Here is a 20,376-nt window from a genome sequence, read left to right on the forward strand (position 1 = left end):
CCCTCCAAAGAAGGGCTCAAGAGTTTTCAAAATTTTCGTTTAATTTTCAGCATTTTCCATATAACTCGTCAAAAATTTTTTATCCTTTCAAAATGAATTCCTATGTACATATTTACATTTTATATCACCTCAAACTTTAACAGATTCGTGATGTTCAGGCCAATCCGCAGGAGAAGATGCGAACAAAAGCATTTATACAAACCCCATTTATAATTGATTGCGGGATACAACACTATACGCTTTATTGTAGATTTATGGCTTACTGTAGCGTCAAATTAAACACAATTCCACAATTCCAAATAACAGCATAAATGTATATTTTCGAACTATAGCATTTATACAATTTGGGGGCATACTGAGGAAGTATGAGCGAGGGCCCATAAGCAGGTATAACAGGTATATAATTCAATAATATCATGTGGCTTCTGTATGAAAAACTCAAGGGTAAAACTTACGCTATTTTCCATCAGGGCGATTAATAAAGATTACTAAAAATCAAAAACGGAAACATAAAAGACCGCTTTGGAAACCTATCTAGTTACCGTTAGGATTCTAGACTTCTTCTCTGACTATACAAGGAAAAGATGCCTTAAATGTCTACTACTACTGGCGAGGAAGAGGAGAACAAGAGGCCAAAAGAAGACGTGGCTCCCGACAGTGAAGGTCGATCTGGAACCAATAGGAGGGCTCAGAAAATACGGCCGTCGTTGGAATGCTCAGTGGTTGGGGATCGTACAACTTGGCACGCTCGAGTGAAACTTTTAAAAGAAGATATGTCGTCGTCTGGTGGACGCCACGATGAGCCTGGATGCAGCTTGAACGTGCAGCGAGTAGAAGTAAGTAAGTTCCGTTTGGGACGGCAGTATTTGAGCAATGGAGTGCTATATTTTGAGCAAAAAGGGGATGTTTGGCTTCTCCTTTAGCAGCAATAGGAAGAAGTACAAGTTCTTTCCTGTGCCTCCTACGCTTTTCTTCAGGTCCATGATGATATTCCTAGGTCCCGTAGATTTACGTCTTCTTTTGTATCTGATCGTCTAATTACCAGCTCCGTAGTTCTCGCATAGACCAACAATAAGATCCAATTTTAATCCTTTTGTTGCGTGTCAATTTACATGGAGCACCCTCCCCGATTCGGCTCGAGAATGCCACTCCTTTGGCACTTTCAAAATAATTTGTTGTTCCCATATGGTTAATTTTTCCTTGGCGCATTAAGTGTTATCCATTTATTATTATTATTATCCAATTTCTAGATGTTGTGATCCATTGCAGTTTGATAAAGCTTATTTAATGAAATCTCGTTTTTTTCTTTTATATGGAAATATTTTACTTTTATATGAAAATACATCTATCTATCTAAACAGCAGGGACACAACTAAACGTAATTCAAACACTGATATTGCAGCCTTTTACTCAGGCTTCCCGCTTGTTGATAAAAATAATACCCTTTTTATCTACTTCCAATCATGATACGGCTATGAAAAATAGTGCCTACGGTTATTCTGTTCCCTCCTGTGGTCAGGGGGCCAGGATTCCATACCTCTGTCCGCGTTGAACAGTTAATGAACAAAAAGGGTTTAAACGCTCTAAGTAAGAATTTATGCTTTGAAAATAAGATTGATACAATATAGCTGAATGTAACTAAAGAAAAATAATGATGCATGCAATAGCTGGAATGCGGAAAAAACTTGATCAATACTCAGATTTTTTCTTTGTCAGAAGCTATCTAATAACAAGACTAATGACTGTCTTAATGATAAAACTTTTTTTCCTCCAAGAAACGAAAGGGCAAAAACAGAAAAAAAAACAGACATAGTGAATCATTTGACTGTAATTAAACACTCAATCATTATTTGGAAATGTATTTTATCGACATTATCTTTCTAAGGATACACATGTCTACTGACGCAGAAAGAGGTTAGATAACTCAGAAGCGTACTTCCAGACAACAATTTTCCATTGAGCTTCTTTGAAACCAATTATAACTAGGAATCCCTCCTCCATGAATGGAGCGATTGAATGGAGGGAGTTTCCAGGGGCTGAACTCTCTGGGACAATTTTACACGAGGGGAATGAACCGGAATTCCCATACAAATTATTTTTAATGCTTTCTCTTTGGCGGCTCAATTTTACATGTGGAAATGTTCCGGAAGAATTGTCTGAGCAGTCTTTTCAATGGGGTCGGCATTGTCTAGGAGGGAAGGGGATTTTCTACGGGGATTTTTTTATGGGGATTACTAGGGGGAGGGCAGATTTCCCACCATTATTTGAAAAACGATCAGCAATAAAATAAGATAAAAATGAGTTTTTTAACTGAAAGTAAGGAGCAACATTAAAACTTAAAACACACATAAATTATTCCGTATGTGCTACCCCATCCTAAATACTTCTCTCTTTACGGTAAATTTTGACTTTTTGTCCAAATTCTTTAAAAACGACTCCTGAAACCCGAGGGCCATTTAGTTAAAATGAGAAGCTTAAAAAACTTTAGCGTGAAGAGCGATGATATACGGAATAATTTCTATTGGTTTAAAGTTTTAATGCTGGTCCTTTAAATTTTTTACTGCTCCTTTCAGTTGAAAAAAAAAATTGTTTTTTTAATTTAATAAGAAAATAAACGATAAGTTTTCTTTTTGTTTGTAGATGACCCTGACATAAATCTATTTAAACAAACAAAAAGTTACAAGAAAATATAACGTAAAAAATTCTATTAATAAATTGATGAGCTAAGATCCATGTATATTCAAGGACGTCTATAGGATGAGGGTCACTTCAGCTTGATGGCTTCAGCCCGATAGAAGACCAAAACTTAGGCAGATTGTCAATTAATAGAAACAATAATATCCCTCTTAATCCGCCCAAAATTCTATAGTAAACATTTTATTGCAAATACATAGCACAAAACACCTGCTGATCAAAAATTTTGACTGAGTATTCAAATTATGTCCAAAACATAAATTTGCTGTCCAATATTATAATCTCTATCAGAAAAATTTAGAAAAAATGCTCCGCACACTCCAAATTGTAATTAAAAATAAAACTACGTGGATTAAAACTAAAAGAAGTTTTAATATCGCTTTTCAAAAAAATAATTGTTCAAGAAAAAGTTAAGAGCCATACAGAAACATAAGACGAGTCGAAATTATGTCATATATATAAACGTAAAACGAACAGAAGTCAAAATGAGTAAACGAATCAGGAATTAAGATGAATAGATGGGTCCTAAGACGAACTGAAATAAAAATTAGTAATCAAGTTAAGAACTGCTGAGACCGCCAGGAATTAATTTCATTATATATCAAAGAATCAGTCTAAAATCATTATTCTTTTTAAGTAATTTTTAAGTAATTTATTGAGGTAATTTTCTTCTCTAAAAATTATCATAATTATCATAAATAAAAAATTATCGACTTTATGATCGATAAAACCGCACAGTTCAAAATACAAATCGTCTCAGTAAAACGCAAAAGGCACCCAAGTCGTTTACAGGGGTCAAGAAAAAGTAAAGGGGGGGGGGGGGTGTCATTCATTTGTAAACCCTGATTAGTCTTGTGATTAGTCCTGATTAGTGGCCATCCCCAGGAGATAATCTGATGTTTATCTGCTGAGGACGGCCACTGTGTTTGTGACCGAAATATCCAGAGATTTTATTATTGTTTTCACTGTCTAATAAAGAATTTATCCCTATTGAACTGTTATTCGTACATCATAAAAAGGCGGTGTGGTCTCGGAAAATACCTACTTTGGCTAGAATATTTAGGGAGTGGTAGCCTCAGACCTGCCTGCGATCACTTATGTTCGTTTTAAGTTTGGCATGACTATTCATTTTAATTTCTGCTTGTTTTAGGATCCATGTATAGCAACATCTATTATCTTTACGTTTGATGTGATTATTAATTATAATCCTGTTCGTTTTGGGTGTCACTATATATTTATATAAATCTGTTCGTTTTAAGTTTGGATCATCAAATGCCTCTATTTCTATCCGTCTTAAGCTTTCATTTCGGTGTTTACTTTTCTTTGAAAAACTTCTTTTTTGGAAAACGTTTTCTAAAATTAACCATACAAAACGTTATAAAGTTGGATTGATACATAAATACCAATGTATCCAGTGTATTTGTTAACGTTCTCATTCTATAGAGCGGATAATCGCAGGATTTTGTGAGAGGTATCCTTCGATTTTAAATGAAAAGGTCTAGCGCAACTAATATGAGCTGTAACTGACCGGGGGGGGGGGCATCCTGACGTCCCTAGAACGTCCCACCAGCCCCAAGGCGTCCTCACAGACAATACTTCATAACAGCCGTTTTAATCAGAACGGTTAACTTAAGAAAACAAGGGTGGGTGACATGATTCACGCTTTTCCAAAGACAAGGATCTCAAATTCACAAATAACCCACATACAACCCAATCTCCATAGTTACGTTTTAATAGTCAAATGAAAATGCAACAGCTTGTTTAAAATAGCCACACAAGTATTTGTAATATTTATGATTGAAAGGCCCTAAAAGACGCCGTTAGGGTTGTATCCCGCCATAGGTATTCCCCAAAATTCAAAAACATATGTATGTTTCTCTCCTTTCAGTTTCAGTTCAGTTCATTCGGGTTTATAAAAAAAAAATTATAACAGTCATAACGTACCTAATCCCTCATCTCTATGCAAAGATGCATGCTGAGTTCCTTATCACCTTAAAAATAAATACACACTAGGGCTCTCCCTCCATTCCTCAATGCAACCATGGCCCCCACCAACAAAACCATCCTTACAAGTCCCCACCTCTTCATCCAGAAGGAATTTTTGCCTCGTTATCATTCGGGAATAACTTAGGGACTGGCCCAAAAGTATTAAAAGCCAATCATTTAGCTTTAAAGAGTAACAGTCTAAATTAAAACACATTAAAAGGACTACATAACTTACAAATAATGTTTTAACTTCGTCAAGAATGGTGAATAAGAGTTTTTGAGCTTGCTTATTATAAGTCTGACGCTAACATTCCAGTATAGACGTCCAAAAAACGCTAACTACACAAAACAACGGCCGACATGCCAGAATTGGTTGAAATCAGAGTTCTCCAAGAATTTTTAACAGGTATGATCCTAGGACCATAACTGAGATTGTTACTCCCGTGCCCTCTCCAATCCCCACTCACTCCGTCTAACCCTAGGTTCATATATAATTGTTTTTCCCTTTTCAACTGGTGATTATTTAGAAATTTTAGAGAATGGTCCTTAATGATTAGTTGTTAAGCATTTGAAGTCCTTAAGATCGCTTGGTCCTAAATGATTAAATATTAATAAAAAAAAATCATAAAAAAGATAATACGCATCTCCTAAACAAACATAAATCAAATAAATACTGTACGAAGAATCTTCAATTATACTGGGATTTCTAAAATAGTTGATAACAAATGAGACGCCCAAAATTATAGGTGAACTACGACTAATCCCAGTGAGACTAACGACGATACTTCCACTATTAATCAAATGATTGCAGCAGTACCTACATCCTAGTAGAGTGAACCAACGCCTGTAGTTACTGAAATCTTAAAACAGCATTTTCTAAGGAACTATCTAATGAGAAGCATTTTCTAATGGACGCTGATTCCGAAAAAACATGACCATTATTCAGGTTTAAGAGAAAAGTAATTTGTAACCAGAAAATCACATGAAAATTAAAACAAATTGAAGTAAAAAGTAAATGATTGAAAATTGCCATTGCCAAAAAACCCTAAACTGAAGATTTAGTCTCCAATCTTGATCAACAAGGAATATCACATTTGTATAGGTAGCACTGATGTGTCTTCTTTTCATTCGTTTGTTTTGACCCATGGTGATTGCACAGAACTAGTTGTCGTAGAATTTTGAGAGTTTGCATCTTTATCCTACTTTCTAGTGCCCTTCTTAAACAACAAAAGAAGATTGTATCACAGCAATGTGCCATTTTCTGTCATTTTGTGCCACAAAAATAAATTTTTCCAAACCAAATTCTAAGATAGGCAATTGAACTGTACCGGTGTAAACCCCTTAATCTGAGGTTCACAGTTGACCACCTTGAAAATTTATGAGAATCGCATTTGAGCACAAGTGTTTTAAAAATTGATACGTCTCATATTTTTTTTTTTTTTTTCTCAGAGGTGAATTTGATTAAACAGAGGTCGATATAATCGCGAGGGAGATCATTCCAATGGAAATTAACATTTCTAGCCCCTGATTCACGTCACAAAAGATTCCACGCCACCACAAAGTGCCATTTCCTACCACAAAACAACAATTTTGGCCAAAAACGGCCACAATACCGGTGAGTGAGAGTTCTGACATGGCTCAAGCTTCTATTAGGATTTTCCTATGCTTTGAAATCTTGTGCGCAATCCAGACAATACTCCTAAGCTCATGCTTGAGTTTTCTGAAGTGTAGTTATCACCTCTTTTCCCTTCAAAGGGCATTGAAAATTAAGTGATGTTGGGCAAACTGCGTGTTTTATACATTTTCGAGTTTCACGAGTTTTGATTACTTTAGAAATAACATATGTGTAAAAGCAACTCTTGAAGGGAGATGTATAAGATTGAAAATGATTGAACATGTTCATAAAAAAATCCCTTTGATTCACAGTTTGATGCCCTTCCTAAACATAACAATTATTTTTATCAAAAAGATCATTAAATGTCAGAAAAAAAGGGTTCTCTGACAAAATGAATGAAAACATTAATTCTTCTACATAAATCCCTTTGTAAGTGCCTAGGGAAAACAAATTGCTTTCATGGGAAACTTTTTTTTTATTATTCTATACATACAAAGCACATGAGTTAGGTGAATAAAATTTTCATAGTATGTTGGGATTTTGGTCTTTGGTTAACCATAATTAAACTATGGTCTCAGCTTCTTATGGCATATTAAAAAGGCTCCGCTCAAGCTCCTCTGACAATTTTTGGAACTAGATAATTTTAAGAATTGGAATTTTGGAACATTCTTGTTTCTACTTCAACTACAGTAGTTCAGGGTAAGATTTCCAGGAATTGAAATTTATGCTAATTCCAGAAAGTTTCTCCCACCACTATTTTTCTTAAAAATAGAAAAAAAATGTCTGAAAAAGTCATTATTTAAATAAGGACCAGATGTTTTAAGTTGGGGCCTGAAAAATTTTAATTGTTTTTCGCTGTTTCGAAAAACTATGCCCATTTTTGGCTAATTTCATTAATTCCCCCTCCCAACCTACGTGTATGTGGTTTTTAAAGGATTTGTCTTGTAGGTCTAAACAGCAAAATTATATTTTTTAAGAACTGAAAAACATGATATTTATGACAGTAGGTGTAGGGAAACCAGAAGTGCAAATATAAGCAGTTTTTTTTGTAAGTTTTCCTGATATCTAAGCAATAAATGAGAGAAACCTGTAAGTTGGAAAAAAAAACCATTTTAGCCTACTGAAGGACGATAGTTTGCAAATAGGCGAAATTATTTCCTCTAACTTGGCAAGGATAATGGTGATAATTTATACCCAGGACTCCTATCTCTGTAACAAGTTACACATATTTTACGAGAAATTTTAAGAGTTCTAGGAAGTATAACAAATACTTGATTCCCAAAAACTCATGCAGACTTTTTTTTAGCTTCCTCACCAGGTCAAAAAAAAATCTTTCAGTAAGGTTTATTTTGTATATTTAAGAAAACTAAAAAAGAATAAAATACGCTTTAAAAATAAGTTTTTTTCTGATGGAAGTAAAGAGCAAAATTGAAACTTAAAATAAGCAAAGATGATTTTTTCCCAGTTAACACAAGATATATCAGCAAAACTAGCTCAGATAAACTAAACACATAATATCTTACTTTATTTGCAAGGCCTTACTGAAAGTTGAGTTAGATTATGTTTCATTAAGATTTCAATTGTAAAATAAAAGTTACCAATATCATGGCTAGTGAAAGACTACTGGGAGACCTACAGATTAGTCTTTTATATTCTGCAGACTAGTCAAGGACTTCTCACCTTTTAAGAGAAAAACCTATTTCTTTGGGTGGGTTTTGCGCTTTCAGTTAAGAGCTAGATTTTCATAATTCTACAAGAATAAAGAGGGGAAGAGGGCAACATATTTTTTCTCCATTACCAACAAAAGGATATATACTATGTATCTTTTCTTTTTTGTATCCTCCCTCCCCCGCTTAAGGGTTTGTTACTTTACCAAATCAATCTGAGTAAGAAGCTACAGACACTTCCACAAATCTACCAATTTAGATGAGAAATAGAGGGTTTCTTAGATGAATCCAAATAGCTCATAATGCTTAACGAATGATTATAAATTAGCAAACGGCAAGTAAATTACCTCGACGTGGATACTGGACTTTAGTTATTTGAAATGATGAAGATTTTTTTCGATGAGGTCCCCCAGAAACAGGACTTGGTGGAAGGGGTGGCGGTGCTGTTGGAGGGTTTGAACTTTTATCATCCTGTCTCTCTGTGCCTTTAGCGGGATTTCCATTCATATTTCGATTCAATCTAGAAAAAAAAGAAAAAATTAATGCATTACAGATGTTTGAAAAGCAAAGGACTTGACCTACTGAAACTATCCCAGATTTACTTGAAACTCTAAATAACTTGAACTATCTTTTGCTTTTCTCAAATTTTAATATAGTCACTGAAAGCTCCTGTATTACAGGCATCCAAAGTCATTCTGACAAAACTTTTTTTAAAGCCACAAACATAACTAAGCTTCCTCGATAAGGATGAAAGGGTTAAATGCAGAACTCCATATTCTGTCTTTTATGCAATCCATAAAAACTTTAATCTCAAGAAATATAGGAAACTAATGGTTCTCAGAAAGTGTGCTATAGAATACAAGTTTGCTGTAAAATATTCTCAAGTACAACATGAAATTGGAAGCAATGTATTAAAAAACATTTGAAATACAACAAAATCACTCTATATACAGAAATAAGTAGTTCACATCATTTTCCTATCCTTTGTTAAAATTTAGCCATCATTTATCAATGACTATTTTGTGAAGCAGCAGAACAAGAGTCTGCAGTTATATCCTGTTGATGGCTTACTTCTTCTTCTTCTTCTTATATAGGGAGGTATTACGGCAATTAATAGCTATTGGCTGGTATGAAATATCCAATGCCTAGAAGATGATATTCAATTTTAAGGGTCTGCAGTTATATCCTGTTGGTGGCTTACTTCTTCTTCTTTATAGGGAAGTATTACGGCTCTTAATACCTATTGGCTGGTATGAAATATCCAATGCCTAGAAGATGATATTCAATTTTAAGGGTCTGCAGTTATATCCTGTTGATGGCTTACTTCTTCTTCTTCTTATATAGGGAGATATTACAGCAATTAATGCCTATTGGCTGGTATGAAATATCCAATGTCTAGAAGAAAATATTCTTTTTTAAGATGTAAATTATTTCCTGGAAGATGGTTTGCATCAATTAGAAGGGGGGCATGATTATTCACCAACCAGAAGGTTTTCTGATATTTCTGCACCCTGCCAATACTGTTTTAAAGCATTGGATTCTACTGAAGCAAGAAGACCATCTCTTCTCTTCTTTTTCTGCAAAACCTTCAGATAAGATACTACATTTAGATGACATCATTTTGACATCATTAGATTCAGTTTAATTTCCATTATAATTCCTTGTGGGGGGGGGTGTGCTAGACCTTCAGAATACTATCAGTGATCATCAAACTGCAAACTACTGTAAACAGTGGCTTAGATTTGTATCAGGGACAGAAAAGTAGTTTGTGCTCAGCAGAAATATGGTTGGCTGGGATTCAGTCAAAATAACTATTTGTTTAGATACCAGGCGATTTATTAACCAGTACTTCTAAATACCACTCAATTGCATTAAGCTCAGCAGAAAGGATAGAGAAAGATCAGGGCAGAGATGCGGTAATATTAAGGTTTAAAGAGGGAATGCAAGAAGCAGCATCTGTGCAGTGGCAGAAACAGGGGGCGAGGGACGAGCGCCCCCTGACGTGGTGGTGGATTTGGGGTTAGGACCGCTTGCTTTGGATTGGGTCGAGACGAAAGTTATTTTTTTTGTAATTGGTTTTTAACAGTTGACTTTTTAGTAAGTTTTTAATTATTAAGACTGTTTCTTTTTACAAACAAGTTTAAGGTTTTAGTCACTTTGTGCAATCTCTGTTAGATTTTACTGATGTCACATACCGCCCAAAAGTATTTAATTAAATTTAGGTTTATAAGGGAATCTGTCCGTATTACCACAAAAGGCAACTGGTAGGCAAAAATCTTTATTTCGTAATAACAAGGAGAAATTTAAAATCCTAACTTCTTTAGGGTGTTGAAATGTTATTTCAGGATTGTGCTGTCACAACGGGGCTGAAAAGCAAAATATTTACTTCTTTTTAATGTCAAAAATTTGTCTCCGAGTCTTGTTATGGCACTGAGGCAAAAAATTGATATCATTAGTTTTTTTGGCTGTCTCTTTTGGTTTTTTTGGTTTATTCTTTTTGGGAAGCGGGGTGGTTTTTACAACATTGTTGATTTTCAGGGGATTTTTAAAATAGAAAGTAAAAGTATGAGAAAGTACAAAAATTATTAATTTAAGTTTTGGATTTTGGTGAGCAAATGGGCACTTTACTGCCTATTTTCATCTAATTAAAGCTCTGCATTACATGACAGTTACCAACTGGGCAACAATGCCCTCCTTCTAAAAGTGGCAAATTAGTCACTATTGGAACAAAAAAGAATTTTTGCCTTTATCTTGTGAACCTTGAAGACTACTTCCCAGCCTATCTACAACAGAACTGGAGTAAAATCTCATTTTTGATAATATACATCAATGGTAATTCCCTTCTAAAAACTGCACCACAATCCAATGTAAAAAATTAAACAAAAAAAAACTTTTTGTTTTTCTCCTTTGAAATCTAAAAACTGCACCACAATCCAATGTAAAAAATTAAACAAAAAAAAACTTTTTGTTTTTCTCCTTTGCAATCTGGCAGAGGTAGATCTTCCTCAATTATTTTGCATATATTTAAGCAGGCAAAAGCCACTTGCTTCAACCATGACATAGGGTAAATTTTGTTTGCTCCTCTAAGTGAGTTGCACATTTTATGTATATTGTCTACACATTAAAAAAGGAATCTGCTTCCAAGTGCATTTGAAGTCCTGCTCTCCTATGATAAAAGTAGGATATAAGACAATTGTTCAAGACCCAACACACTATACAGGACCAATTTTGTCTTTTTCCACTGTTTCTAAGGGGTACTACACAGTACTTTAGGACTAATGTAGTGGGAATAGAAATTTCTTCATGGCATTTTCTCTGAGTAACACTGTCAAAAAGACCTTGTCTTTTGACAGCAAATCTGTTAAATTAGAATACAAACAGACTTTTATTTCACCCCACATAGACAATTTATAATATCTTTTCAGTTTCAGACAAACTTAAAGAAAGCTATTTTGCCAATAAGCGAAGCTAATTTTCCTTTCTGATGAGACCTGCATCATCAATCAGCATAGGAGACAATTTTTAAGTTTTACAAGTGTAACATATTACCAATTGTTCTTTCAAAACTAGCAGACTGGTGTTCTTACTCTTAATTGTAAATATCCCTTGCATAGATATCTTTTACTAGTATATAGACCTACTGGGACTTTTCAAAATATCTTCCAGTGATTCCTACCCCTTTTTTATATAAGATAATGATGATTTTTAAGCCTGATTTTGAGATATAGGTGCTTTGAAAAGGTAGAAAAACATGGGTACTACAGAAAGAATTGTTAAAGGATCTATGGTAAAATACTTGTTAGAGACCATATATCACACAAGAAGCTGTGAAAAATTTTGATCACCGAGGGCAATATCTAGGGGGTTACCAGATATTAATCCTGATTCCCCAGAATATTTTCTCCAACTTCTAAGTTAATAGTAAAAATGCAGGCAAAACTCTATCTCTAGAAGCTAAAAAGAAATGCTGCCCCCCCCCAAAAAAAAATACTGGATACAGCTCTGGGTTAAATCCCACATTCTAGGTCTATAATAAAAAAAAATGACATGCTTGGAAAACATTTTATGGGCAAGATAAAAGGCTATCAGGATTTTGCTGTTTGTGAACATAGTATCATTTCTTAGCTATTTTGTAATAAAAAGAACAGTTGAAAGTTCAGTCACTTGGTTTATTAATATCTTTAGAAACACCAAAGACAGTAAGAAATGATTTATAAGGAATTTAGCATAGTTTCATGATGTGCCGACTCTGTCTTTGTTGTTGCATTCTTTGTTCCTATATCTTTTCCTATTTTTGTTCCTTTGCTCTTTCTTTTCCTCCTTCCTATCTGTATTACTTCATTCTCATACTTTTATTATTTTTTTTCTGTTTTAGTTCCTGTGATTAATTGGTCACATAATTTGTTTAAAAAAAAACAATATTGCCTTTTGTATAATTGTAGACTTGTTGTTTATTTACTCATGCAACTTTGTTTTGAGAAATTTTGCATATGCAAATTATCTTCTAATAAATACTAATTTTTCTCCTTTGCTGTCAAGTAGAAACCTTTGCCAGCTTCCTGATTGCTCTTTGTTTCTCCTTATCCTTTTCCCCACATCTAAGAACCAAGATAATTCAACCCCTAACCCTTCTTAAATCTTTTGTTAATAATGCTGAAAGACTAAGTTTCGACAAGCTTCCTAAACTTGAGGTGCTATTGGTATCAAACAAATTAGTTGTTAAAGTTCCTACAGAACTACAGTGCCATGACCTAGGGTCCCTAATTTCGTAAAATTACTCACAGTTTATTAATCTCTGTCCTCCAGATCGCCCATTAAGGAAAGGAGGAGGCAGAGTCTTGTACTTTTACTAAGAGTAACCTTTAGCCCTCAATAATTTTTGGTCCAAGGTTTAATTGAGTAGGATGAAATACTTTGTGTGAGTGTTAGGCAAAAAGTTCCTCCTTTCCCTTTAATATTGTTTCAACAGCTGATGTCTTTTACATGTCAACAATTGCAGACAAGTGCTGATTCTGTTACTTCTAAGTTTCCCAATGCTAGACTTATTTCAGTTGATAACGCCAATGACCTTAAGATGGATTCACTTTACTTTTCTCCTAAAGTTGACCAAATATTCAAATTGCCAACCAATAGAGAAAAATCCCTCCTATGGTTTTATTCTAACTAATAGCCTATAAATAATTTTTTCAGTCCCCCTTCAGCTTTGCCCTCTATCTTGGGGGAGTTATTGTCTCCCCCTTCTTGTGTATCCCTCTTCATACTTTCATCATTCTTTTCAACGAAATACTGTTGTTACCATTAGTGAACTCTGAAATTAATAAGTAAACAACAAGTAGCAATAGCTAACTCTTCATAATTCAGGTCTTCCAACTGTAATATCCAAGAGTTAGATATTTACCAGCTTAATCTAAAATTTAGAATCAAAACACTTAGATTCTTGGTCATTATCCCAATCTTCCCTTGTCCACAACGGAGGACCAGGTCCCTGCTTTTTCTCTATTATGTTTAACAGTCTTGCTAAGGAATTTTGACCAATAGAATTTTGTCAATGACCTAGCGGTTGTTGAAACCTGCTATAGAAATATCAGTGAGCAGCCTGCTGATCATTGTTAATGACATTTAACATGATGCTTTGGAACTAGAAATGAGAGTAAACCCTTTCAAATTCATTGTCTTGGCAATTTGCTTGCTTAAATTTCAGGCTTCTTTGATGGTTCAATCCCTCCTTAAGTTTCTGTGCCCTTTTTTATCCTCATCTTGCATATGCTTGCCCAGTTTGACTACCTGGTATTTCCAGGAAAGAGTGAGATAAAACTAAATCCATCAGAATAAAAAACCCTGCAACTAATTTTCAAAGAAGGCGTAGTTCCATGCTCTCTTCTAATGATATGCCTAGGCTAGAAATACTTGTGAGAAGGAGAGGTATGTTGTACCTTAGTTTTTCAAAAATTCAAGGAAAATATCCTTGCACAGACAATAATCTTTTTTCAAAAGACATTCCCCACCCTTATTCCCACTACCTCAGGCTACTTCTCAGCTTGTTCTAGTCTTGGCCCTCCTTCACAAATTTACCTCAAGATATGAAGAAATTTTTTCCCCAACATAACTGGAAAAATTAACAAAACATCCTGATAGTTTCTGGTTTTTTATTACTTGTATAGGGATTGTCTATGTTTTGTATGATTCCCATGCAACTGAACCCCTTTAGAGACTAACCTTTAGTCCATCTCTTATATATAAGCACACTGCTCTGTGGCAAAGTGGGGAATTCTGAGTAGTAAAGATTTGGTAACCATGAATTTTGGTTTCATCAGGGGATAAGACTGACAAGGTGTTTTTTGGTGAAACTTCTGTAATTGCTCTAACATCCACTTCTTCTGATATCATACAAAAGGGAAGTTCAGAGAGCTTACTTAGGATGTTATTAATAAGATTATATAAGGAAAACAGCATTCTTTTCAAGTTCCTGGTACCAAATGCAGATGATCTTCTATAGTCACTTGATGTTGCATTTATTGCTCCTTTCAAATGAAAGTGGAGAGAAATTCTAGACAAGTGGAAGATGGGACCAGGAAGAATTCTAAGTGCTGTTGAAAAAATTCAGTTTCCAAAGCTTCTAAACACTCTTCATAGGTCCATTGTAGCAATGCTCCAGTAAACCTCAGAATTTGAAAACTGTGGTGAACTTCAAGACAGTCTTATTTCTCACCTCAGAGAAATCATGTTTGGTCCTGAGGAGCCCTTGGATTTGGCAGATGGAAACAATAACACAGTAGGCTGTAGCAGAAAAAAAGGCTAACAGTGCCTGCCAGCTGGAGTGTCAGAGTAAGGGATACTGGCACAGCTAGGGAACAGTCATCTGAAGAGTTGGATTCTGAGTGCTGAATATTGGTAGACAAATCAGTGATCTTCCACTAAACACAGTCATGTTCTGCTGTAGAGAAGAAAACAGCTAATTCTAGAAAAAATGGGTATGTGCAGTCAGAAAGCCAACCAAACAAGCACAACACAAATCAGAAAAAAAAGTTATAAAGGCAAGCACTTCAAGCAAAGAAAATGATGATGACCTAGTGGCCTATTTCACCAAAGACAGCAGTAACAGTACTGAACTTGGGAATTAAAACTTGCATGGCTCAGGTTCTTCTGACTCAGACACAGAACCAGAGGTTGAAACAGAAGAACCAGAGAGAGGTGCCAAATTGACTATTGTATCCTGGGTTATAGTGTGCTTCCAGGACTCTAGTGATACTCAGGAGAACAAAATCCAGAAGCTTTGCATTGGGAGAGTAGAGGAGCTTTGATGTTCTAAGATACAAGTTTGTCAATTAGCCAAACTAATGCATTGCCTAAGACAATTAATGTGATTCACTGCATTTAACTGATTTTTTGTTTTGTTTAAGTTGTCTTGAAAGAAACATTTAGTCTAATAATGCCATATTGCTCTTATTAATGAAAATAAACCTTTGTAAATATAGCCTACTTTATGAAAATATCTTTTCACATTAGAGGGGAGGGGGGGGGGGGGTAAATTTAAACTTACCTCTCATTTGCAACAGAAATAATCTTTATCCCAAATGAGCAAATACATACCCCAAATTGGTATTTATAAAGGTGAGGGTAAAATTAATTTGTGACAAAAGTGATTAAAATATTTGGAAAGAGCATAAAAAAGGCATCAAGTAACATGTTCACTTTATTTGTAAGTCAATAGTAAGAACAGCAAAATGTTTATCTATAATTCAAGCATCCAGACAAACAGGTCAGTTTTTGGTAAAATTCAAGTTAATTGACTTCTTGCTATCTCAGAAAGGGTTTAGGTTAGGAAAATGAAACTTTCAGGGATGAATCTACAGACTAAAGTGTGTCTTGGGAAGGCATTTTGAAGCAACTATCTCTACTTCTTCTCCCTCTAGAGGGCCCTGACCTTTGAATACCTTAAAAATATGTGTGTTATAAAAGTGAAATCTTGCAAAATAGATCTTCTGCTTAATTGAAGTACAACAAAATTGTTTTTAGCTTCATAACTTTGTTCATTTCCATTTTATAAGGATTTAAAGATATGCAAATACATTTCCTAAATTTTGAAAAAAGAAACATTGATCTGGCTCAAAATTCTACTCAAATAATGGTAATTGCATTTTCAGGATTAAGGCAGAGAAAAAGCAACTAGTAACTGAAAATTAAGGTAAAATGTTGTTTTGTCAAAATTTCAACAAGTGTAGACCTGTCATATAGGCAAATTTTAGAGCCCTCTAGAGGCAGAAAGAGTGGAGGTGGGTACTTTAAAATACCTTCCTGGGACACACTTTAGCCTGTAAACCCATCCCTGAAGGTTTCCCATCCCTGAACAATTTTACCCAGTTTTCTTTAGTATTCTTGGCTTTACAGTAGGCTAATAGGCTAGGCCTATAAAGCTTATTTATCAATTTTCACTTCACTTAGCAAAAATTTACTTACACTTACAGGTTTAAATTACATGATCCTCAGTGCCATTCAGGACATGTTGCTGTATCAGCATTGTCTCCAACTTAGCCCTCCCCTCTCCCACCAGGATTTTGACAAAATTACACCACTGCAATACAACCTAGCCTAAAGTAAATAATTCCTATCAAGATACACTTTAATCCAGTAAAAAGCAATTTAAGTAATGTAAGAAGTCAGCTCAAATATAGATTCCTAAAAAAACTGAAAATTACATTTCCATTGGTTAGCAGCTTCATTAAAAAATTAGGCTACAGGAAGTTTGTCTAGAAAGTAATAGGCTATTTTAGTCTAGAAGTTACCGACCCCAATAGTTATTCTGAACATTATCTTAGTATCTAACACAAACCTTCGAGCAGATTCTGTAAAGTCTAATTATTTTAGCTTGAATAAGCTACAATTTCATTTTTTGTGACTTAAGAAGCATTCAGTTTGAAACTACGATTCTTCTATAAACTGATGTCTTCGACTTTACTGACTGCCATCTAATAAGCACATTTTCTCACGCTAGAGCTTAATACCACAAGAATCATGTAAGAAAATGAAGATTGTGACGAAAAAAAGAAAATGCATCAATAGGCTAGGATAGTGGAAAAAACACATTATATGCAAAATAAATTAATATAATAAAATGGGAGAGCAGGTCTCTGGCATGATTTGAAAAACGATCGGAAAAAGAATAAGAAGAGAAGTGTTTTTACAAATGAAAAAAAAAACTAAGGAGAATTTTCCCAGCGGAGTTTTCCGGGGGAGATTTTATTAATAATATTTGATTATTTAATAAACTTGGGCTTTAGCTGTCAGAAATAAGAACATCAGCATTTAAAATGTATTTTATTATTTAATAAATCTGGCTTTTAGTTTTCAGAAATAAGAACGTTCAAGTTTAAAAGAAATTAGGTATTATTAACAATATTCGAGAATTTGAGAAAACTGGAATTTAATTTTCAGAAATAAGGACATTCATTTTCAAAATGCATCTAATTTTATTGACAATATTTGAGTATATAATAAACTTTGGTTTTAGTTTTCAGAAAGAAGAATATTAATGTTTAAAATACACCGTATTTTATTAATAATATTTGATTATTAATAGACTTGGTTTTTGTTTTCAAAACTAAGAAGATCTACGGCCAATAATACATTTGATTCTATTAATAACATTTGAAAATTTAATAAACTAGGATTTTCCTTTTAAGAAACAAGAGCATTCAAGTTTAAAAAATACCAAGTATTATTAATAATATTGCAGTTTTTATCAAAATTGGACTTCAGTTTTCGAAAATAAGGACATCCACTTTAAAAATGCGTCTGATTTTATTAACAATAAATAATTTTGTAATAGACTTGGGCTTTACTTTTCAGAAATAAAACATTCAAGTTTAATACATATCTGACTTTATTAATAGTATTTGAGTATTTAATAAACTTGGGCTCTAGTCTTAGAAATAAAATCATCCACGTTTAAAAAACATCTGATTTTATTGATAATATTCGAGTATTTAATAAGCTTGGGTTATAGTTTTCAGAAATGAAAATGTACACTGTTAAATAACATCTAATTTTATTAATAATATTTGTGAATTAAGGAAAATTGGGTTTTAGTTTTCAGAAATAAGAACATTTACGTTTCAAATAAATTGGATTTTATTAACAATATCTATTTATTTAATAAACTTGGAGTTTAGTTTCCAGAAATAAGATCATCCTAGTTTTAAAATACTTTTGATTCTATTAATTATATTTGACTATTTAATAAACTTGGGTTTTAGTTTACATGAATAAGAGCATCCATGTCTAATATACATCTGATTTTATTAATAATATTTGAGTATTTGATAAACTTGGGTTTTATTTTTCAGAAATAAGAGCATTCAAGTTAAAAAAACATGAGATATTATTAATAATATTGGAATATTTAATAAAATTGGATTTTAGTGTTCAGAAACAACTTATTGGTCTCATATAAGACCTTGTATTGAATATGCTTGTCCTGTCTGGCACCTTGGATTGACCTAAGACCAATATTTTAATATAACCTAACAATAATAAAATAATAATATATTTAACTCTGATAGTTTTTCTTTGAAAAATCATCACTACAAAATTTTCACTCAAGTTTTCAAGAAGAAAAGATGAACGCAGGCAGCAACCTACAAAACAAGAAGTAATTTGAAGGTGGAAAAAAACAGCCTTCTAGGGCTCATTGTATGCCGCCTTCCACGGGTATACAATTGCACCCCATAGGGTGTGTAGTTGTAATGCCAATAAAAGAAAAAGTACGAAAAAAGTTAAAGTAAAGAAAAAACTCTTAAGTCTTTTCTCAACAAGAATTGATGTTTTGAAAACAAAATTATACTATACAACTAGAAATTACTAAAGGCAAATATTTGATGCACGCAATAGCTGGAATGTGGAAAAAAATGGATTAATATTCAGATTTTTTCTTTGTTAGAAGTTAATTAATAACAAAACTGATTTTTAATGCTTTTTTATCTCCCAGAAAATAAAGGATAAAACAGAATAAAACAGACTTTAGTAAAACACTAGACTGTAATTAAAAACTCAATCTTTATCTGGGAATACATTTTACCAGCATCTCTTTCAAAGGATACACAGTTCTATTGATGCAGAAAGGGGTTAGATAACTTAAAAGCATACTCACAGACAATAGTTTTCTATGGAACTTCTTTAAACCAATTGTAACTAGGAATCCCATATTATTCCTTCTATTGAGCGAATATAATTCCATGAATTAGAGTGGAGAGAATTTCTCACCGGGAGAATTTTCGACGGGAAGGGGAATATCGGGAGGTGAACTTTCCAGGGACAATTTTACATGGGAGGAAATAACCAGAATTCCCATACAAGTCTTTTTAATACTTTATCTTTTGCCATTCAATTTTACATGGGGAAATGTTCTGGAAAATTTGCCTTGAAATTATTTTCAGTGGGGTCGGCATTGTCTAAGGGAGAGGGGATTTTCCACAGGAGAAATTTCCTTTGAGGGAATTTTCTGGAGAAGAGAATTTACATAGGGAAATTTTCCACGACATAAACTATCCATTTGGAGGAGGGGGTTTTGGGAAAGTTCCACGGAGAGCAGATCTCTGGCATGGTTCAGAAAATGAATAAGATAACAAATGTTTTTTCAAATGAAAAAAAAAACTAAAGAGGATTTTCCAAGTGGAATTATTTGCTGGAAGTTTTCCAGGGAAAATTTTCACCGAGGATAGGATCGCTCGGAACAGGGGTTTTTTCACGCAAGGAACTTTCCGTGGTAAAAATTCTATGGGTGGGGCAGAATACCCATCATTATTTTAAAAAATGTCCAGAAATTATATAAAAAAACAAATTTTTCAACTGAAAGGAAGGAGCAGCATTAAAACTCCAAACAAACAGAAATTATTCCATATATAAGGGAACTACCCCCACCTTTATGCCTGGCTCTTTACGCTAAAATTTAACTTTTTGTCCCAATTCTTTAAGAATGACTTCTGAAAAACAAGGGCCGTTTGATTAAAACGTCAACCCTTTTTAAAATAAACAAAAACTTAAGCACGCAGAATGAGGGACTGAGAAGGAGGCAGAACGTATACGGTTCTTTTCGTTTTAAGTCTTAAGGTAGCCCCATACTTTCAGTTGAAAAAACTTGCTTTTTTATTTAGTACGATAATAAACGACAACTCTTTTTTTTATAAATATCTTTGATATACATCTACTTAAAAAAATACTGTCATTTATTTAAATACAAAATGAACAAAAATTAAAATGAACAATCAAGTCAGAAATAAAGATAAATAGATGGGTCATAAGACAAACTGAATTTAAATTAATTATCAAGACAAGAACCGCTGAGACCGCCAGGAATTGTGTGTCTTCGTTTAATTCGTTCGTTTTGACCCAAGGTGATTTCATTGAACTTGTGGTCGA

The 20,376-nt window shown here is 33.8% G+C and overlaps 1 protein-coding gene across 2 annotated transcripts in view; it reads right to left on the reverse strand.

Moving 5' to 3' along the window:
* LOC136037203 (TSC22 domain family protein 1-like) overlaps positions 1-16,901 on the reverse strand; it is a 98,366-nt gene extending 81,465 nt beyond the window's left edge. The window contains exons 1-2 of one of the 2 annotated variants that reach the window (XM_065719780.1): positions 16,793-16,901; positions 8,310-8,482 (exon numbers count right to left, since the gene is read on the reverse strand). In XM_065719780.1, coding sequence (XP_065575852.1) covers positions 8,310-8,469 — 160 coding nt within the window. In that variant the 5' untranslated portion in view covers positions 8,470-8,482; positions 16,793-16,901. The remainder of the gene's footprint in view (positions 1-8,309; positions 8,483-16,792) is intronic. The other variant, XM_065719779.1, reaches the window with a different exon arrangement.
* Positions 16,902-20,376: the final 3,475 nt, after the last annotated feature.

Source organism: Artemia franciscana, chromosome 16 (assembly GCF_032884065.1).
Source record: "Artemia franciscana chromosome 16, ASM3288406v1, whole genome shotgun sequence".
Lineage (NCBI taxonomy): Eukaryota > Metazoa > Arthropoda > Branchiopoda > Anostraca > Artemiidae > Artemia > Artemia franciscana.